Raw genomic sequence first — 17,537 nt, forward strand, 5'->3', positions numbered from 1 at the left:
TGCATTTGTCTGTGCAGAGATCTTTTATTCCTGGATTGGTGTCGTCGGGTCGAGACCTGGGCAGGACATACGCAGCTGCCCCGTGGGGAGGGCAGGCACACCTGACCAACCACAGTGTGCGGGGACAGCTGCAGAGATGGGGCCACTTAGGGGACCCAGGCTGGTGTCCACATGTCCAATCCCAGCCGCCTGTGGGGCAGCGGCTGGCCGGGGGCTGGCCGGGGGGGCCTGGGGTTCTGAGCCGGGCTGCGCAGCCCCCTGCTGGCCTCAGCGGCCCTGGGCCTGGAGCCTTTGCATCTGCAAGATCTGACTGAGAATCCGCTGCACGTCCTCGTCCATCTGGCCCTGGAAGCCGTGGGGGGGCAGAGAGAGACCCTGGGGCCACCTGCCCAGCCTCTGTGTTCCCACACACCCCCAGAAGGAAAGTGGAGGCCAGAGGGCAGCAGAGGCCCTACCAGAGCCGGGGTGTGGGGGGGTGGCGGAGATGCAGCTGGAGCGGTGACTCACCTGGATGGCGTACAGGAGGTGGCTCCTATACAGCGCCACCACAGCACAGTGGTCACGGGCAGCCTCCTGTGGGCACGGGGCAGGTGCTCAGAGGGGCAGCCCCCAGGCACCTCCCGCCTGCTTCACTGAGTCTGTTGCTCGCCCCAGGGTGGCACCGACGGCTGGACCCTGGGAATTCCTGCCCAGGCACCTGCCTTCCTGCCCCGGGGCCGCCCAGGACTGTGCAGTGCGCCTGCGCAGCCCGCCCCTGGCCAGCGCCATCCTCACCTCCATCTGCCGCTGCAGGGCCTTCACCTGGCCTCGGAGGGCCTCCACCTCCACCTCCACCCGGGGCGCGGCTGGGGCGGCCGGCTGCTCCTTCAGGGCCTCCTTAAGGCTGAAGACTTCCTTGGACAGCTCTGTGATCTGGGGGTGGGGTGTCATCAGCCGGCTTCCCCAGGCCCGCACCCCACAGAACAGACCACACTTTACACGTGGGGGGGAAAGGCCCAAATGACGTGTTTTGTGACATGAAGATTCCATCAGATTCACATTTGATATTTGTGAACGGCTTCATCTGCACACGACCGAGCCCACCAGTCGGGCTGTGTCCCCTGGACTGCACCTGAGGGCAGAGGGCGTGGCCACGGCCGGCTCGGCCCTACGGGTCAGAGGACATTTGTACTTTCTGGCCCTTTATAGGAAAAGGTCCCCTCCCGGCTCTCTGGGGTCTCCGCTGGTGTCTCTGGAAGGGGCGGGTTGGCATACAGCAGAGTTCAAGGCCACCTGGCTCGGCCGGGCTGGAGTCCAGAGCCCTGGGCCCGCGTCCCTGATGGTGCAGGGTGTTTTTTTGGACTGAGCACCACTGAGCTACATCGCCAGCTGTTTTTATTTTTTATTTAAGACAGGGCCTAAGTTGCTTAGGGCCTCGCTAAGTTGCGAGGCTGGCCTTGAACTCGCCATCCTCCTGCCGCTGCCTGCTGAGTGGCAGAGATGACAGGCGTCATCAAGAAGGGTAGGCTCCGCTGGCGTTGTGGCTCAGCGGTGGAGCGCTGGCCTCGCAGGAGTGAGACCCTGGGTTCAATCCTCAGCACCACATAAAAATAAATAAACAAAATAAAGGTACTGTAACCATGTATAACTAACAAAAATATTCAAAAAAAAAGAAGGGCAGGCTCTACTCTTCCTGAGGGGGAAGGTGACCACCCCAGCCCTGTTTCTTCACCTGTGAAATGGGAGAACCGCGCTCTTAAGCGGCTGTGCTTCTGCACTAAGGTTAAGATGAAACCGTGCCTGGCCCACGGTGCACGCGCTAGACGCCAGGCCTTAGGATCACCCCAGACCAGACATTTTCCACCAGGGCCATCCTGCCCGAGGGAACATGGGCCATATCTGGGAACATGTGTGATTGTCACAGCTGCAGAGCTGCTGGCCTGGAGTGGGCAGAGGCCAGGGACGCTGCTGAGCACCCTGCAGGGCCTGGACGACGGAATGACAGCCCCAGTATCCCCTGGAGCAGACCCCACTGTACATAGACCACAATGCCAACTGCAATTTTATGGTCCTGGGCATTGACCTGGGGGGGCTCTACCACTGAGTGACACCCCCAGGTCTTTTTTGTTTTTTAATACAGGGTCTTGCTAAGCTGTCCAGGCTGCTTTGAGCTGGCGGTCCTCCTGCCTCAGCCTCCAGAGTAGCCGGAATTATAGATGTGACCTCCACTCCTGGCCCAATTGCAATTTCCTCATTTTACAGACAAAGCGACTTCTGCTCAGAGAGGTAAAGTGACTTGTCCAGGGTTACACAGTGATTCAGGGACAGGTATATGGTAAGCACCCCAGGATATGGGGGTCTCATGTATGACACATGTCATACATGGCACATGTATGACTGAGCCCCACTTCAGTTTTTGGATGCTCAGTTTGTTCACCAGGAAAACGGAGTTAAAAGTGGTCTCTGGCTTTCAGGGTTAGAGGTAGAGGAAAAATGGTACTGTGAGGAAGAGGGCCGGTCCAACACCCGGCAGGTGCTGTGGTCAGTATTACTGGGGTTGTTTTAAGAACAAAACTTGAAAACTTGGGTTCACACCCTGGCTGAACCATTGCCTGGCTTTGTGACTTTGAGCAAGTGGCTTCACTTCTCTGTGCCTAAGTTTCCTCACTGGGGAGATTTACCTTGCAGATCTTATGAGCACTTGGCAGAAGGACAAACTGCAGGGCCTAGGGCCTGGCCGGCCTCAGCCCTCGGTAAACACTCTGCAGCCTGGTGGCCGTGGCTGAGCCCCCTCCTCTGCCTGATCCCCATCTGCATGATGGGCTGGTTCCCCCGCTCCGCTGGGGACCATCCTCTGCTGAGTGGGGTCCATGGAGCACGGGACGGATCACCCACCTTCTTGTCCTTCTCCTTGGCCTTGTCCAGGGCCTCCTGGGCGCAGCTCTGGGCCTCGCGAGCCCTCTCGGCTTCGGTCCGTAGGCTCCGTAGCTGCTGCTCCGCGGTGGCCAGCTGGGCCTCGGCCGCGTGCCGCTCGCTCTTCATGAACAGCGCCTCCCGCTGCACCTGCGGCCCAAGCCCCTCATGACTCTGGGACCCCAGGCTTCTTGGCCTGAGGACGCTCAAGTCCATGTTGACCCCAGTGGTGTGACCCACGTAAGTTCTGAATTCCTCTTGGCCCTGTGCATATTCAGATCCACCCCACACCTCTGCTGTACTCGCTAGCTGTGTGTCCTGGGACAAGTGATTTCGCCTCTCTGTGCCATTTCCTCAGATACGAAACGAAGGGAATCATGCTAGCTGCCACCTCGCGGAGCCGTGGCGTTTGCCTAGGGGAGTGCCTGGCTCACCATGCTGAGTGGGAGTCAGAGTTGTCATTTTTTCATATTATCATGTTCTCTGTCGGTGGTGCAAGTTCGTAGACTTCTTACAAAAGGTAAGTGAAAGAGAATCGGAGGAAAAGCCGAAGACATGGAAAAGTGGATGCGTGCATTCACAGAAATAAAGATGGGGCAGCGTTCCCTTTGCAAAGTTCCTTCTTGGAAGGGCGGATTGGCTTTAGAAATTAGTTTCCCGGAGCCAGGTGTGGTGGCATGGGAGGCTGAGGCAGGAGGATGGCAAGCTGGAGGCCAGCCTCAGCAACTGAGCAAGATCCTGTCTCAAAATAAAATAAAAAGGACTGGGATGTGGCTCAGTGGTAGAGCATCCCTGGCTTCCATTCCCAGAACCAAAACATAAAAAACAAAGTAAAATAAAATAAAAACAAAGCTCCATGGGAAATGGATTCTAACTGCATACTCCCATCAACACAGACTGGCTATATGTCAACAATGTTTAAAAACCAGACCTGCGGAACTCACTCTAAAAATGAGTCACCGTGCAAAAGGTAAAATCTAGAAAATAAGCATGAAGGTGGGCATAAATCAGACTGTGGACTCCAGGAAGTCGACTGAGGATTTAAGGGGTTTGAAAGTGTGTGTCCTTGAAAATAGATATTCTGCTGTGGTACACTTGTACCAGTTACAGTTCTTGCTAGAGTGGAGAATAAACCCACATAGGGGCTGAGGCTGGGGCTCGGGGGCAGAGCACTTGCCTAGCATGTGGGAGTCCCTGGATTTGATTCTCAGCACTGTATATAAATAAGTGAATAAATAAAAGGTACATCAAAACTAAAAGAAATTTAAAAAAACAAGCCCATGTAATCCACACACAGTGACTAGGAACTACTACTACTGTTTCCATCACACAGATGAGCAAACAGAGGCACAGACAGGAAAATTCTTTCCTGATAACAGTCAAAGAATGCGGTTTCTTATTCAATATTTGTCAACACAGCTGCTTTTGTTGTTTAAGTAAAGAGATCAAGTCAAAGATCCACCCTCAGGACAAAAACCAAACCAAACCAAACCAAAACCCTGGATTAAAGCAAAACAAAACAAAATAAAAACCTCAGCTGGGTGCAGTGGTGCATGCCTATAATTGCAGCTGAGGCAGGAAGCTGGGGCAGGAGGCTCACAAGTTCAAGGCCAGCCTTAGCAACTTTGAGAGACCCTGCCTCAAAATAAAAACTGGGCTGGGGTTAAGGCTCAGGGGAAGAATGCTTGCCTGGCATATGTGAGGCCCTGGGTTCAATGCCCAGTCCTGGAAAAACAGATAGACAAAAAACAAGTCCATTGAGATCAAAAAGTCCTGCTCATAATATCTTCTTTCTAGAGTTTGGTCAAAGGGGTGAAAATTGTAAGAGCATTTTTAGGATACGGTAAAGCAGCCAGCTGGAAGAAACCACAGGGTCAACATGACCTCCAGAGACAATGGGCATTGGGAGAAAACATGGAGAAATCCACTGCTTGCAAAAATCGTGGTCGTGGATCCCGACCTCACACCACGCACACGGGTTAAAAACCAAAGAGATGTCATCATCGTGAACTAAAAAGAGGTGCAAAGGAAATACAGAAGATGGCACAACCTCGGGACAGACGGGTTCTATAACCAGATCCCAAGACGTAGCTGCCATTTTTAAAAATGAGGTCAAAATGAGTTAAAAAGAGAGGAACCAGGTGAAACATCAGGGGCTCAGGGTGGCTGGGTCCCACGAGCCCCAGAAATCTCGACGGGGTCAATGGCTGTCAACAAGCTGACGGGTGCAGGCCCCAGGCTGCAGGCCCCCCAGGCCGCGGGCGGTGCCCGGCGGGGCGCTCGCTCACCTGGAAGACCTCGGCGCTGGTCCTCTCGTGCCTGCGCTCCAGCTCCTCCAGCTGCCCCTGCAGCCGGGCCACCTCGGCCTGCAGCGCGCCCACCGTGCGTTCGTGCTCCGCGCGGGCCACGCCGCCCCCGCGCTCCCGCTCCAGCTCCGCCCGCAGCCGCGCGCCCTCCTTGCCGGCGGCCACCACCTCCTGCTCCAGGCCGGCGGCGCGGCCGCGCAGCTCCAGGGCCTCCTCCTGCAGCCGGCGGTGCTCGCAGGCGGGCACGGACGCCCGGCGGAGGGCCTCGGAGGCCTCGCGCAGCTCCGCCAGGCCCCGCCGGGCCTCCTCGCAGGCCGCGGCCAGCTCTGCGGCCCGGGCCTCGGCCGCGTCCCGCGCGTGGCCCAGCTCGGCGGCCGCTGCCCGCTGCTGCTCCCCGGCGGCCCTGGCCGCGGCCAGCTGCTCCCGCAGCACCTCCAGCTCCCGGCTCTGCTCCAGCCGCGCCTCCTCCCGTCGGGCCAGCTCCGCCCGCAGGCCCCGGGCCTCCTCCTCGGCCAGCAGCCGGCCGGCCCGCGCCTCGTCCAGCCAGGCCGAGGCCGCCTCCAGCTCCCGCAGGCGGCAGTCGCGGTCGCGAAGGTCCTCCCGGGCCTGCTCCAGGGCCGCCCGCAGCTGGCCGCTGTCGCCACCGCTGCCCGCACCGGCCCCGGCGCCCTCGGCCTCGCGCACCCGCGCCCGCAGCCGACCGGCCTCGGCCTCTGCGGCCTCGCACTTGCCCAGGGCCGCTTCCAGCTCGGCAGCCGCCTCCCGCTCTCGCAGCCGCAGCGCCTCCTCCAAGCCGCGAATCCGGGTCTCCAGCTCCGCCTGCAGCTTCTCGGAGGCCTCAGCGGCCCCGGGGTGCAGGCCGGGGCCCGCGGGGACCCGGGCGGCCTCCGTGTGTGCGGCCCGGGGCTCTGTGAGCCTGGCTTCGGCACCGCCCTCGCCGCGGGCCTTCTCTGGGTTGTCTGCTTTCCTTTCTGTGGCCTCTGGGCCAGTGGCCTCAGCCCCCGGGGTGGCAGCTCCAGCCTTCCCCCCGGGCGCGGCCTTCACTGCGGTCACCTGCGCTGCGGAGGCCTCCGCTGCCTCGGCCTGGGCTCCCGCCCCCTCTGTTTCCTGGGCCTCAGCATCCGTGGCTGCCTCGGCCTCGGGCACTGCGGTGGCCGCTTCCAAAGTCCTGGCTTCCGCGGCTTCGGCTCCCGCAGTCTCCTCACCCGTGTTCTCTGCCCCGGTAACTCGGGCTTCCAGAGCCGCGGTGCCGTTCAGCTCGGCACCTGTGGGTCCCTCTGGGGCTGCGTTGGCTCCCGAATCGGAGCCCTGGGGGGGGCGGTGGGCAGCTGCCTCTGCCGCCGGGGCCTGCCCTGCCTCCTGCTGCTCCAGCGCCCGCACGGCCTCTGCATGCTGCTTCCGAAGCTGGTCAAACTCGGCCCGGAGAGAGTCATAGAGGACCAGGGGGACCACCTCAGCAGAACCATTCACCTCCATCTGCATCTCGTCCTTCTCGAAGTCCTCCAGGATCTGGGGGTCGGGGGGCAGACAAGGGCTGAAGCGGGCGCAGGGCACCGCGCAGACTGGCGGCCTTCCCTGCACACCCTGACTCCAGGGAACCCAGGCCTCACATGTCCTCGGCCTCAGTGTCCCCACCTGCACTTTCTCCATTAGCTCCTGGTTCTGTCTCGTGAGTGCAGCCACCTGCTCCTGCAGTGCAGCCACCTGCTCCTGGGCCGTCGGGCTTAGCTGCCGGGACAGCAGGGCCTCGGCCCCTGGCAGGGGGCACAGAGTCAGGCCCGGGGTCCCAGGACACAGGGGACAGGAGTGGGGGTCTGCAGTGGAACATCAGGGCCCCGGAGCAGGCTGAGCAGGCTGAATGACTCGCAGGTCCCTCCTGCCCTCCCTCCCACGTCACACTCTCTCCACCGGGTGGGAGGTCTCTCCTGGGTTCCAGGACCAGATGGACAGATTCATGGAGGCAGGGCAGGGCCCCGGGCTCACCTGGAAAATCGGGCAGCTCCCCTTCCTCATCCTGCAGGGTGGCCACGTCATAGCTGGTGTTCTCCCGCTCGCTCTGGGGTGGGGACAGAGTGGCTTGGGGTCCTGCTCGCCCACCCCCTGTCCCCCCAAAGCCCAGGGTGGCCTGAGCTGGTCACACTCGGACTCCCATGAGCACTGCAGGGCTTTCTATCTGCTGGGTACCGACCATGTCCTCTCTCGGTTCTTCGATGGTGCCAGCTAAGCGCTCTACCCTGAGCTGCCCGCCCACCCCGTGTGCCCATTATTGAGTTGTACGGATTTCTTACCTATTTTGGATGTTAACTATCAGATAACCCCCATTTCATGGTATGTGTGCAGCGGACACTGCCCTCCTGGGTGAGGGGACCCCAGGATGGGGTGGGTGTGTTTGGAGAGGGTGGGGCCATGCTGTCCGCTTTGCACGCCAGCATGGCTGTGGGCGGGTGTGGGTTGGGGTGTCCGCACTGTGACTGCTCCCCCTGTACACACGTGTGCCTGTGCCTGTTCCTGCTGCTGTTGGCCGTGCAGCCGTCCTGGATGGCTGGGTGTATGCAAAGGAACCAGTGCGTTTGTCTGTTTGTATGAACATTTTGAGATATCTCTGGTGCATATGTACTTCTGGCATGTTGTGCATGTGGCGGGCCTGTGGGCTGCGTGTTCACAAGTATGACCTGTGTGTGACGACATGCTCGGGTGAGCTTGTCTAGGAAACTGCATTTATAGGCGTGCTTGTTCTAAAAGACGTACATGAGTCCTCGAGTGTAGGTGTTGGGAGAAGTGTCCACCACGGGGATGTGTGTAGTGGAGGGTGTCTGTCATCATGGGTTTATGAGGATGCGTGAAAGGGCTAAGCTTTTTCTTCTTCTTCTTTTTATTTTTTCTTACTTTGGGTACTGGAGATTGAACCCAGGGGCACACCAACCACTGAATCAGTCCCCAGGCCATTTTATTTTGAGTTGCTTAGGGCCTTGCTAAATTGCCGAGGCTGGCTTTGAACTTGTGATCCTCCTGCCTCAGCCTCTCAAGTCGCTGGGATTACAGGCGTGCGCCACCCTGCCTGACCAGGACTGGCATTAATACTGAAGAGCCCCTCTGCTGGGTTTGCACCTATGAGGCCGCAGGACTCTGCTATGGCTGCCAGGCCCCGCCCCCTGGCTGCTACAGGCCCCGCCTACCTGGCCCGTCCCAGCCCCACCCTGGTTCTGGCTCGCCCCGCCCCTGCCTGGCCCTACCTGGCCTTGCTCCTGGCTCCTGCCCAGCCCCTGCCCTGCCCCTGCCCTCTGCTCCCACCTCCAGCAGGGACAGCCGGCTCTGCAAACTTTCCACCTCTCGGCCCAGGCTCTCCTTCTCCTCCTGCTTCTCCGCCAGCAGCTGCTGCAGCTCTTGCACCTGGGGCAGGAGGTATGGGCTGAGGTGCCTCTAGGAGGAAATAGGGGCAGGGCGCCCGCTCTGCCCCCGCCCCCGCTGCATACCTGTCTCTGCAGGCTGTGGAGCGAGCCGGCCTCGGCCTCCTGCGGCTGCTGGAGGAGAGGCAAGGGTCGTAGATATGCGGGGGCCTTACCTCCCGCCCCCCTTGGCTAGCGCAGTAGCACCCCACTCTGTCTGATCATCCCCTGCACAAGTTCTTGTGGGGCCCCTATTTGGGGGCAGACTTTGTCTGGGGGCCACTAACTGATTCATTCACCCGAATATTCATCCATTCAGTAACTATTTATTGGGCACCTACTGTGAGCCAGGCACTGGCAACCATGGCCGCCTGTGGGCTTGTGCGGGTCGGTGGACATGAATGAAATCTACAGCAAGCCACAGCAGTAAGAGCCAAGAATGGAAAGAGCAAGCTGAAGAGTGAGTGACAGGGGCTGTAGTTTAAAATAAGCTGGGAAGGGGAGGTGAGTTTGGCCTCAAGAGGCGAGGAGGGAGCGGGGGGGGGGGGGGGGGGGCATGTGAGGGAACGGCATTGTGGGTAGTGGGAACAGCCCGTGCAAGGGCCCTGAGGCAGGACCCAGCTTGGCATGTTGGAGGCCCAGCGAGAAGCCCATGTGGCTGGGGCAGTGAGGAGAGGAAGACAGGGGTGGAGAAGGTGGAAAAGGCAAGGCCATGTTCCCCCAGAAATGCACCTCCCAGGCCTGCTGCCTCCTGGCCTCCGGCTGCCTCCGGTCCCTGTGCTGCTCCAGGCCTCGGATCTTCTGCAGGAGGTGGCCCCTCTCCTGCCGCAGCCGCACGATCTCCTCATAGGCTTCGCGATCATCCTGTTGCCCTCCCCGCCCGGTGCCCACCGCCTTTAGATGAGGCCCACGTAGGAGCCAGAGCCCTGCCCGGCTCCCCCATCCTCCCCGCCCGCGTCCTTACCGGCGTGGGAATGCTGGCTGGCGGCTGGGGTGCCTTCCGCTTTTTGGCAGCCCCTCGCTGGTCGTGGCTGGACACGGAGTTCTGGTGGGCGGAGGGAGAAGGAGCACGTGGGGGCCACCTCGCTAGCCCGCCCACCCCATCAACCTCCCAGCCGGCCAGCCTGGCTTCCCCAAGTCCTCCCTTGTCCCCCCACGTGGGGGCTTTGGCTCTCCCTGGTCCAACAGACCACTAGTTTCTTTCCCCCGTGAAGCCAAGGTACTGACAATGGGGGTGGAGGGGAGGCAGAAGCCAAGCCCCTTTCCCTGACCAGAGCAGCCCTCACCAACCTCAGTCCCCAGTCACCCACCCAGTGCCATGAACTGGCCCCATCTCTGGATGGTCCCTGGGTTTGGGGAATTATGCATGCAGTCACCACTTGGTGGCAGCATACGCCAAACAGGTCCGCCCAGGTATAACCGGGCAGGGGTCCATCTCTTCCTGCCTTTCTGCAGAGCTTGGGGCCAAGGAGAATGAGTGTGTGCACGGGGAGGGTCTGGCTCCTTGGGGATCCATACCTGAGATGATGCCTCGCCTGAGTCGTCCCCTAGGGGCAGGGGAGAGAGGGAAGCAGGGTCAGGCGCTCAGTTCCAGGGGCTCCCTTCTCCCTCAAAGAAGGGCAATAGGGGGCCCAGGGGCCTGGGGGGGTCCAATTGCCCAAGGATCAGGGATTTCAAGGCAGGAAACCTTGATGATAGGAGGGACCTTGAAACCCAGAGAAAGGACAATGGCACTTCCAGGATGGAGTGGGTGGGCTGCCACTTCTTAGGAGGAGAGGGAGGTGCTCTCTGTTTAGTTGTTGATGGGCATTTATTTTACTTATTTATATTTAGTGCTGAGAATCAAACCCAGGGCCTCACACATGCTAGGCAAGCGCTCTACCACTGAGCCCCAGCCCCCGCCCAGAGAGGTGGAGCTGTAAGAATAAGGATGACCCGGGAAATCAGAGTGGACCCCTGACTACTCTAAATGTTCTTGGGCTCCTTGAAACAACCTCAAGTAGGGGAACCATGAAACCTCCTATAATGCAGCAGGTATGGGGTATCTTGAAACTACCCACAGTAGGGGGAAAGGGGTGATAAGAAACTGCCTAGGGGCTGGGGCTGCAGCTCAATGGGAGAGCACTTGCCTCGCATGTGTGAGGCCCTGGGTTCCATCCTCAGCACCACATAAAAATAAATAAACAGAAATAAAGATATAAAAAAAGAAAAGAAACTTCGGGGGGGTGCCTGAAATCACAGGGAGACCGCGCTCACGTACCACTGGGCGGGGAGGGACGCTGAGCTGCCTCTTGCAGAAGGTGCAGGATGAGCTTGTCCCCCGCTAGGGCACCGTAGTGAGCAGCGTCCTGGCCCAGGGCGTCCGCGAGGCCTGGCCGGGCCCCGCCCTGCAGCAGCACCTCCACGGTCTCGGGGCTGGCCCCCTCACAGGCCAGCATCAGGGCTGTCCTACCAGGGAAGGGGGCTGCTGAGGGGCGGGCACATGGCCAAGCTCCCTCCCCGCCAGCCCCAGGCTGGGAGGAGGAGGAGGCCCCTAGGTCCCAGAGCTCACCTGCCCTGCAGGTCCTGGTCATTGGCAGCAGCCCCCTGCTGCAGGAGCAGCCGGCACAGGTCCGCGTGGCACATCTGAGCAGCTATGATGAGAGGCGTTGCGCCCGACTGGCAGGGAGGAGGAGGAGCCGTGAGGAGCTGGCCCTGGGAGGCAGGGAGGCCAGACAGCGGCCCCAGCTTCGCCCCGACGCGCACTTTGCAAAGGGGGCCTGGGGCGGCCACTTGGAGGCACACGCCTCAAGTGGAATCTCTAAAACATTCAGGCTCACCCGGTCTCGCGGGTTCAGATGTGCCTTGAAGGAGCAGAGTATCTCTGAGCAGGACAGACAGCCTCCAGCCGCTTGAGTAGAGGAAAGAGGGGAAGGGGAGAGCGCAGACATTTGGGGGGAGCCTCTCCTGCCCGGATGCCATTTTTACAACGAAGGCAATATTTCCTCCTACAGATGAGGAAACCATGCCCACAGCGAGGCCCACGGCCCCCCACGGGCTCAGAGGCAGAGGGAGCCAGTCTAGGACCGGCTGCTGCCTCCCTCTCCCACGCCGCGCACGGTCCACTGTGGCTCCCGGGGAAGGCAGAAGCCGCGCCCATCCTCACATACTTCCTCCTGTTTGATTCGCCCAGCGTGTTGAACCCATTTTTCAGCCAGCAAACTCTATGTACAGCCTGCTGTGCGCCTGAGGGAGAGTGGGTTTCCTTTGCTGCCCTTAGAGGGACGCCTGCCACACGTTAGGTACCCATCCAACAAATGTCTGCAGGGTGCGGAAAACCAAGGGCCTTCCACAGCAAGGCCCACACCACTGGAGACTGGAGGCGCCACACCATGGGGGGCGGCAAACCCAACTGCAGGAAGTCTGGGACAGGCCCCAAGACCCTGAACCAAGCCCAGTCCTACTGTATCCCTAAGAACAAATGTTTCCCCGGCGGTGGGCTCGGCTCAGTGGGTGGGTCCTTCCCCCTCCTCGGGAAGGAGTCTGCAGTGGATGGGAAGCCACTGGCTGCCTGGGCCTTGAGCTCTCCAGAGATGCTCCAGTTCCTCAGGGGACTTAAACCCTGGGCAGCCCTGCCATCGTCCTCATAAAGACCTGGTGATCCCCAGGCTACGCCACCAGCCGCTTGAATACAGGAAAGAGGGGACGTAGGGTCTCCCCCCAGGACTGAACCTCAGCACTCCTCGTCCATTCAACAGGGTGACAGCCTGTGCTTCTGAGGGCACTGAGGATGGTGCGGAGCCCCATGCCCAGCACACAGCAGGTGCTTGGTAAGGAAAAGGAGGAGGCTTCAGGAAGTCCACCACGGAGAGACCCTGGCCAGAATGACCCCAGCCCAGCACCCCCTCCACCATGGTGGGCGGGGCGCACCCACCTGCGTGATGTAGGGCTGTCCACCCACTGCCATCCTCGATGTCCACCACGCACGATGCCTGGGAAGGGGCACAGGCCACTTGCAACACAGCCAGCCTCTCCCTCCTGATTTCCCTAGGACCACCTCCCCGCGAGGGCTCGCTGAATGTCAGGCTCCTGGGGCCCTGTCTCCACTCCCTGGTATGCTGAGCCACCTGTCAGGCCCTGGGGTTGGTGAGAAAGTGCTGGGTGTTCTGAGGGTGACCCTCTGAGGGTGACCTTGGCTGAAAAAGCAGGTCGTGCTGAGGGAAAGGGGCTCAGGAAGCGTCTGTGGTGCCGAGAGGGCGTCCTGACGTGGGGCGTATGAGGTTATCCAGGAAGTAGCTAGAGCTTGAAAGTGAAAGGGCCAAAGCATATTGGGGTTCAGGGAGAACCTGGAGTCCAGGGAGTATCTGAGAAAAGAAGGCCAATGACCTGCAGCAGCTGCTTCAAACACTGCGGGTGCCCGTACTTGGCGGCCAGGTGGATGGCGTTGTAACCTGCAAGGAGAGGTTCACTAGAGCTCTGGCTAGTGCAGGGGTTCCCAGCTGCCCCCAAACCCGAGTCTGCTGTGTGGAGTTGCCCCGTGGCTAAGTCCCCAAGCCCCAGCTACTTCTCACAACTGCGCTGCTCCCTGTGGTCAGAGTCTCCCAGCCCCAGCCAGTTGGCGTCCCTGACACCTCATAATCTAAGCTGCACTCTGCACCCACAAACTCACGACCTACAGTCACAGCTACTCCCCACGTCGCAGCTGTTCTGGGTGCTCCCTGCAGTGAGCTCCAGCTCGGCCGTCACAGCCACCAGGATGCGGTATGTTCCTGCTCGTCCAGATCCTCCTGCTGTCCCAGGTGCCACCCTGTCCCATCGGCCAACCCCCAGCTACTCCCTGTTCCCTGCCTGCTATGCCTGGACCCCAGAGCTTTGGACATGGCTCTGCCCATGCCCAGTCACCCCGAGTCTCCAGGACTCCCGTTGGCCGTGATTTCCCAGTTATTCCCTCGGGTCTCCAGCTGACTCGTGTGCCCAGATTCTCCCACTGCCGCAGCTACTCCCGAGCTCGGCTGCTCCTAGGCCCAGCCACGCCCTGCAGCCCGGGTCCTCCCAGCCCCACTTGTCCCTCTTAGGCTCAGCTATTCCCGTGAACCCAGCTTCTCCCCAGCCCCAGGCCCTGCCCTCCCCACTCACTTCCCTGGTCTCTCCCTGAACACCCTAGGTGCACCTCAGGTCCAAGGCCCCCCGTGGTCTGACTACCTCAGGAGGAACCCCAGGTTCCTCCTCTGCCTTAGTCATCTTCTCAGAAGCTCCCCAAGCCCCAGAGGCTCCCCTGTTCCAGCTGCTTCCTCTGATCCACCCTCCACTGGACCCTAGTCACTCCCTGTTCACAGTTGCCATCTCCTTGCTCAACACCAGCCAAAGTCTCTGTCCGTGGGCTCGCTGGCTGGCATGGCCCTGTCCCGGGGGCTGTGGGGGCCCCCTCTTCCCACGGGGATGGGCAGGACTTGAAGCAGGGCCGGCTGGGCTGGGGCTGGGGCCTGGCCTCTGCTCCACTTCCCACCTGGGGTCCGGGCTGCGTACCTGCTCCGTCCGTGCTCATGACATCGGCGCCGTGGGCCAGCATCACCTCCAGACAGCTGGCTGCACCCCGCATGGCCGCCAGGTGGAACCTGGGGAGCAGAGGTCAGAGGTCAGCCACCGCCTGCCCCCCAGCCTTCCCACCCCTGGGGCGCGGGCACTCACGCGGACTTGCCCTCAGGGTCCAGTTTTGTGGGCACCAGCCCCTTGCGGGCAATGAGCGCGGCCACGCGGGCTGCGTCCTCGTTCTCCACGGCCTGCAGCAGCCTCTCGTCGCTCTTGCCCCAGTCCTGGCCCTGTGGGGGCACCAGGCGTGTGGGGCTGGGCTGGCGGCTGCCCCTCCCCGCTCCCCCTGGCAGGGGCTCTGGGCTCTGGCCGCCCGCCCCTGGGCACTTGCCTGGCGCCTGCCTCTGGCTGCCGGCTTCGGGATGGGGCAGGGGCCGCAGGGCGGGCAGGAGCCGAGGTCGGTGGGGCTGAGCCGCAGCTGCAGGGGAGGTGGTCCTGGGCGGGGGGCCTGAGACAGTGTCTCCCAAGCTCGCGCCCCCAGCATCTTCCCCAGGCCCATCGCCCCAGCCATGCACCCAGCCTCCTGCTAACACCCTGACAGCCCACTTCTCCCAAAACACGGCCCCACTGTCCAAGGCCCCCATGTCCCTTAGTGTGACTCCCCCTCTGCAACCTCACTTCCAGCAAATGGATCCACAGTCTTTCCCGAACTACCCCCAGAGTCTCCCCATTAGGCCCCCAAGAGGTCCCTTTCCCATCTCCAAAGCACTCTGCCCCACCTATGCTTCCATGACTGCACCTGGCACCACCGTCCCCCCAATGTCCCAAGGCCTGTCCACTCAAAATCACAGCCTGACTGCATTCCAAAATGCCTCCCCCGAATGCCTGAAGTATTCTCTAAAATCAAGTGTCCCAAATCATTATCCCAAAATGTCCTCAGAAATAATAATAATAAATAACAACAACAACAACAAAAAGCAACCACCAGCCAAACCCCGTTCCCCTCAGTGGTCTCTGAAACAGTTCCCAAATGCCATCTCCTCCCAGCTGCCTCCCCGAACAGCCTCCACACTAGTGTGTCCCTGCAAATGGTCCAGCATTTCCAAATCGGGTTCCCAACTGTCCCCCCAAATGCCCTCTATATTCTCCTGCTCCCATCTAGCCTCAGAACCGTCCCTCCAAATGCCCTCTACACTCTAACTGCCCATCTAGCGTGCCCTTGTGTGTCACCAAACGCCCTCCCCAAGCGTGCCCTTGTGTGTCACCAAACGGCCCGTTTGTCCCCCAAAGCTGCCCTCACCCCGGACCCCTCCCTCGCGCATCTTTCCAGGTCTGGGGTGGGGGCGGGGGGCGGGGGGCGGGCGGCCAGGACGGGAGGGAGAGGAGGGACCCGCGCCCTCGGCCCTACCGCGAAGGAGGTGGCCGCGCACAGACACAGCTGCTTCATGGCGTCCGGGCGACGGGTGGCGGGTTCCGGGGCCGCGGGACCGAGGGGCTGGGGCCGGGCGGGGCGGGGCGGGGCCTGAGCCGGAGTCCCGCCCACCGGCCCCGCCCCGCGGGATGCCTGTCCCTCTGCGGGCCCCGCCCGCCGGCCTCACCCCGCGGCCTCGCCCCCTCGCCTTCGTCCCTCGTCCCTCGCCGCGCACAGTGGCTCGGCCGCCCCCGCCTGGGCCACCTGGCTGGCTGGGCTGAGCTACTTACCGGCTGTCCCCTTCCCTTTCCTCAACTGCGGAACGGGCTTCTGGATAAGCAGTCACCACGGCAGGTGGTCACCAGGAGCACTCGCCAGACACTGTATGCGAAGCACCGCACCACGCAGTGCCTGGCATTCAGTGAGCACAAGGAAAAACCTCGGTTCACTCATCCAATACAGATGTAGCTCTACGGCTAGCTCCTGGGGACACTGGAGGGCGCGACACAGTAGATGCTCAGCTAAATCCACTGAAAGACACAGGACACGCCCTTGGCTCTGGCCCCAAGGTGCGGGGAGGTCTGTCTCCTCGGCCTGCCCTCAGCCGGGCAGATCCAGTGGTGACTGAGACAGTCCCTGCTGTCACGGGGTCCCTGGAGAGACAGGCATGTACCCATAGACTCATGAACCATGTGCTTGGGGCCATGACCGGAACTGAGTGGGGAGCTTGTGAGGCTGCCCTATGTGGCTGGAGTCAGGGAGGGCTTCCTGCAAGGGAACTTGAAGGAATGGTGGTGGCCACCTGCACAGTGCAGTCGCTCTGCTGCACCCTCCCCACCCTCCGTCTCCTCCTAGAAGCTCCAGAAAGTAGCTCTGAGCACCAGAGCCAGGCCCTTCTCCTCTGCCCACAGCCCTCCATGGCTCCCATCTCCCTCAGAGTTAAGTCCTCTCTGTGGCCCAGAGGGCCCTGCGCCATCTGCCCTGTGCCCTCCCTGCCTCCTTCCTCTCCCCCTCTTCCCTCTGCTCCAGCCACAAGACTCCTCTCGGAGCCTCCAGCACAACAGGCTGGGCTGCCCCAGGGCCTTTGCAGGGCTGCACCCTCAGCACCCTCCCCAGACACCCACCCAGCTGGCTCCTCCTGATGTTTCAGCCTCAAACATCACCTCCCAAGCACCCCTCACATCGCCTGCTGTCTCTGCATGGCTACACCTCTCCAGACACCTGTCTGTTTCCCAACCCTCTCACCCTGCCTCACCCTGTTAGCTCCACAAGGGGGGGGAAGCACTTTGGGTGTGTCTTGGTCACTTGGTTAGTGTTGTGTCCCTGTGCCTGGAACAGCATCTAGCACACAGCTCAACAAACATGCACCAGAGTACCCTTTTGGGAAGAGGGTCCTTCAGCCAGAAGCATTTATTGAGTGTCTGCTGGATGCCAGATGCGCTAGTCAGGCCTGGACACTCCACAGACAGTGCGCGCAATTCCTGCCTGTGGCACCGCACTCGGGGCTGACATTTCAGAAGCCCCAGGTGAAGGATGGGTGGGGAGGGGGGCAACCCAGGTCACATGGAAGAAAGTGGGAGACTGGACAGAAATCAGTCGCTGTGGGGCCAGAGAAGCAGAGGTTGGGGTGGGTGATCTGGTCTTTGGGGGACATGTTCATCACCAAGTTGTGTCCTGGAAAAGGACCATCTTCCACGCGGGAAGTTCAAACCCATCCAGTGTCAAAGGGCCCGGTGGGCGTCCAGGGAACATGCCCAGTGGCGACTGACATGTGGCTTGGGGAAGAGTCCGGGGCTGGTGAGAAGATGACCCCAGGGCAAGAGTGGCCAGAACTGAGCAGGGAGCCCCAGTGCTTGGGAGAGGAGGTGCTGGCAAAGCAGCGGCATCTGGGGCGGAGGAGGAGGAGTGTGGGGTGCTGCGGCTTCTGACCCGGTGATGCAACTGCAAATTCACAAAAAGAAGGCATCGGGAGAGGCTGGGCCCACAGGGGACAGAGGAAGAGTCCAGGCGAGGCCTTCCAGAGCCTGTGGAGCA

At 61.0% G+C, this 17,537-nt stretch overlaps 1 protein-coding gene across 11 annotated transcripts in view; it reads right to left on the minus strand.

Moving 5' to 3' along the window:
- Ankrd24 (ankyrin repeat domain 24) overlaps nt 1-17,537 on the minus strand; it is a 26,286-nt gene continuing 8,749 nt past the window's right edge. For 2 of the 11 annotated variants that reach the window (XM_046444086.2, XM_046444094.2), the window contains 20 exons: nt 14,484-14,570; nt 14,252-14,382; nt 14,090-14,178; nt 12,950-13,014; nt 12,498-12,555; nt 11,404-11,474; nt 11,136-11,242; nt 10,845-11,032; nt 10,103-10,131; nt 9,549-9,629; nt 9,317-9,448; nt 8,672-8,719; nt 8,490-8,588; nt 7,182-7,254; nt 6,834-6,952; nt 5,181-6,707; nt 2,875-3,042; nt 775-912; nt 508-573; nt 1-345 (listed from right to left, as the gene is read on the minus strand). In XM_046444086.2, coding sequence (XP_046300042.1) covers nt 268-345; nt 508-573; nt 775-912; nt 2,875-3,042; nt 5,181-6,707; nt 6,834-6,952; nt 7,182-7,254; nt 8,490-8,588; nt 8,672-8,719; nt 9,317-9,448; nt 9,549-9,629; nt 10,103-10,131; nt 10,845-11,032; nt 11,136-11,242; nt 11,404-11,474; nt 12,498-12,555; nt 12,950-13,014; nt 14,090-14,178; nt 14,252-14,382; nt 14,484-14,570 — 3,354 coding nt within the window. In that variant the 3' untranslated portion in view covers nt 1-267. Of the gene's footprint in view, nt 346-507; nt 574-774; nt 913-2,874; nt 3,043-5,180; nt 6,708-6,833; nt 6,953-7,181; nt 7,255-8,489; nt 8,589-8,671; nt 8,720-9,316; nt 9,457-9,548; nt 9,630-10,102; nt 10,132-10,713; nt 10,743-10,844; nt 11,033-11,135; nt 11,243-11,403; nt 11,475-12,497; nt 12,556-12,949; nt 13,015-14,089; nt 14,179-14,251; nt 14,383-14,483; nt 14,571-15,500; nt 15,595-17,537 lie in introns of those variants that run through there. The other 9 variants (XM_046444088.2, XM_046444096.2, XM_046444093.1 and 6 more) reach the window with 8 other exon arrangements.

The sequence above is a fragment of the Marmota monax genome, unplaced genomic scaffold, assembly GCF_021218885.2.
Source record: "Marmota monax isolate L192 unplaced genomic scaffold, Marmota_monax_Labrador192_F-V1.1 WCK01_AAM20220418_F8-fsc00102, whole genome shotgun sequence".
Lineage (NCBI taxonomy): Eukaryota > Metazoa > Chordata > Mammalia > Rodentia > Sciuridae > Marmota > Marmota monax.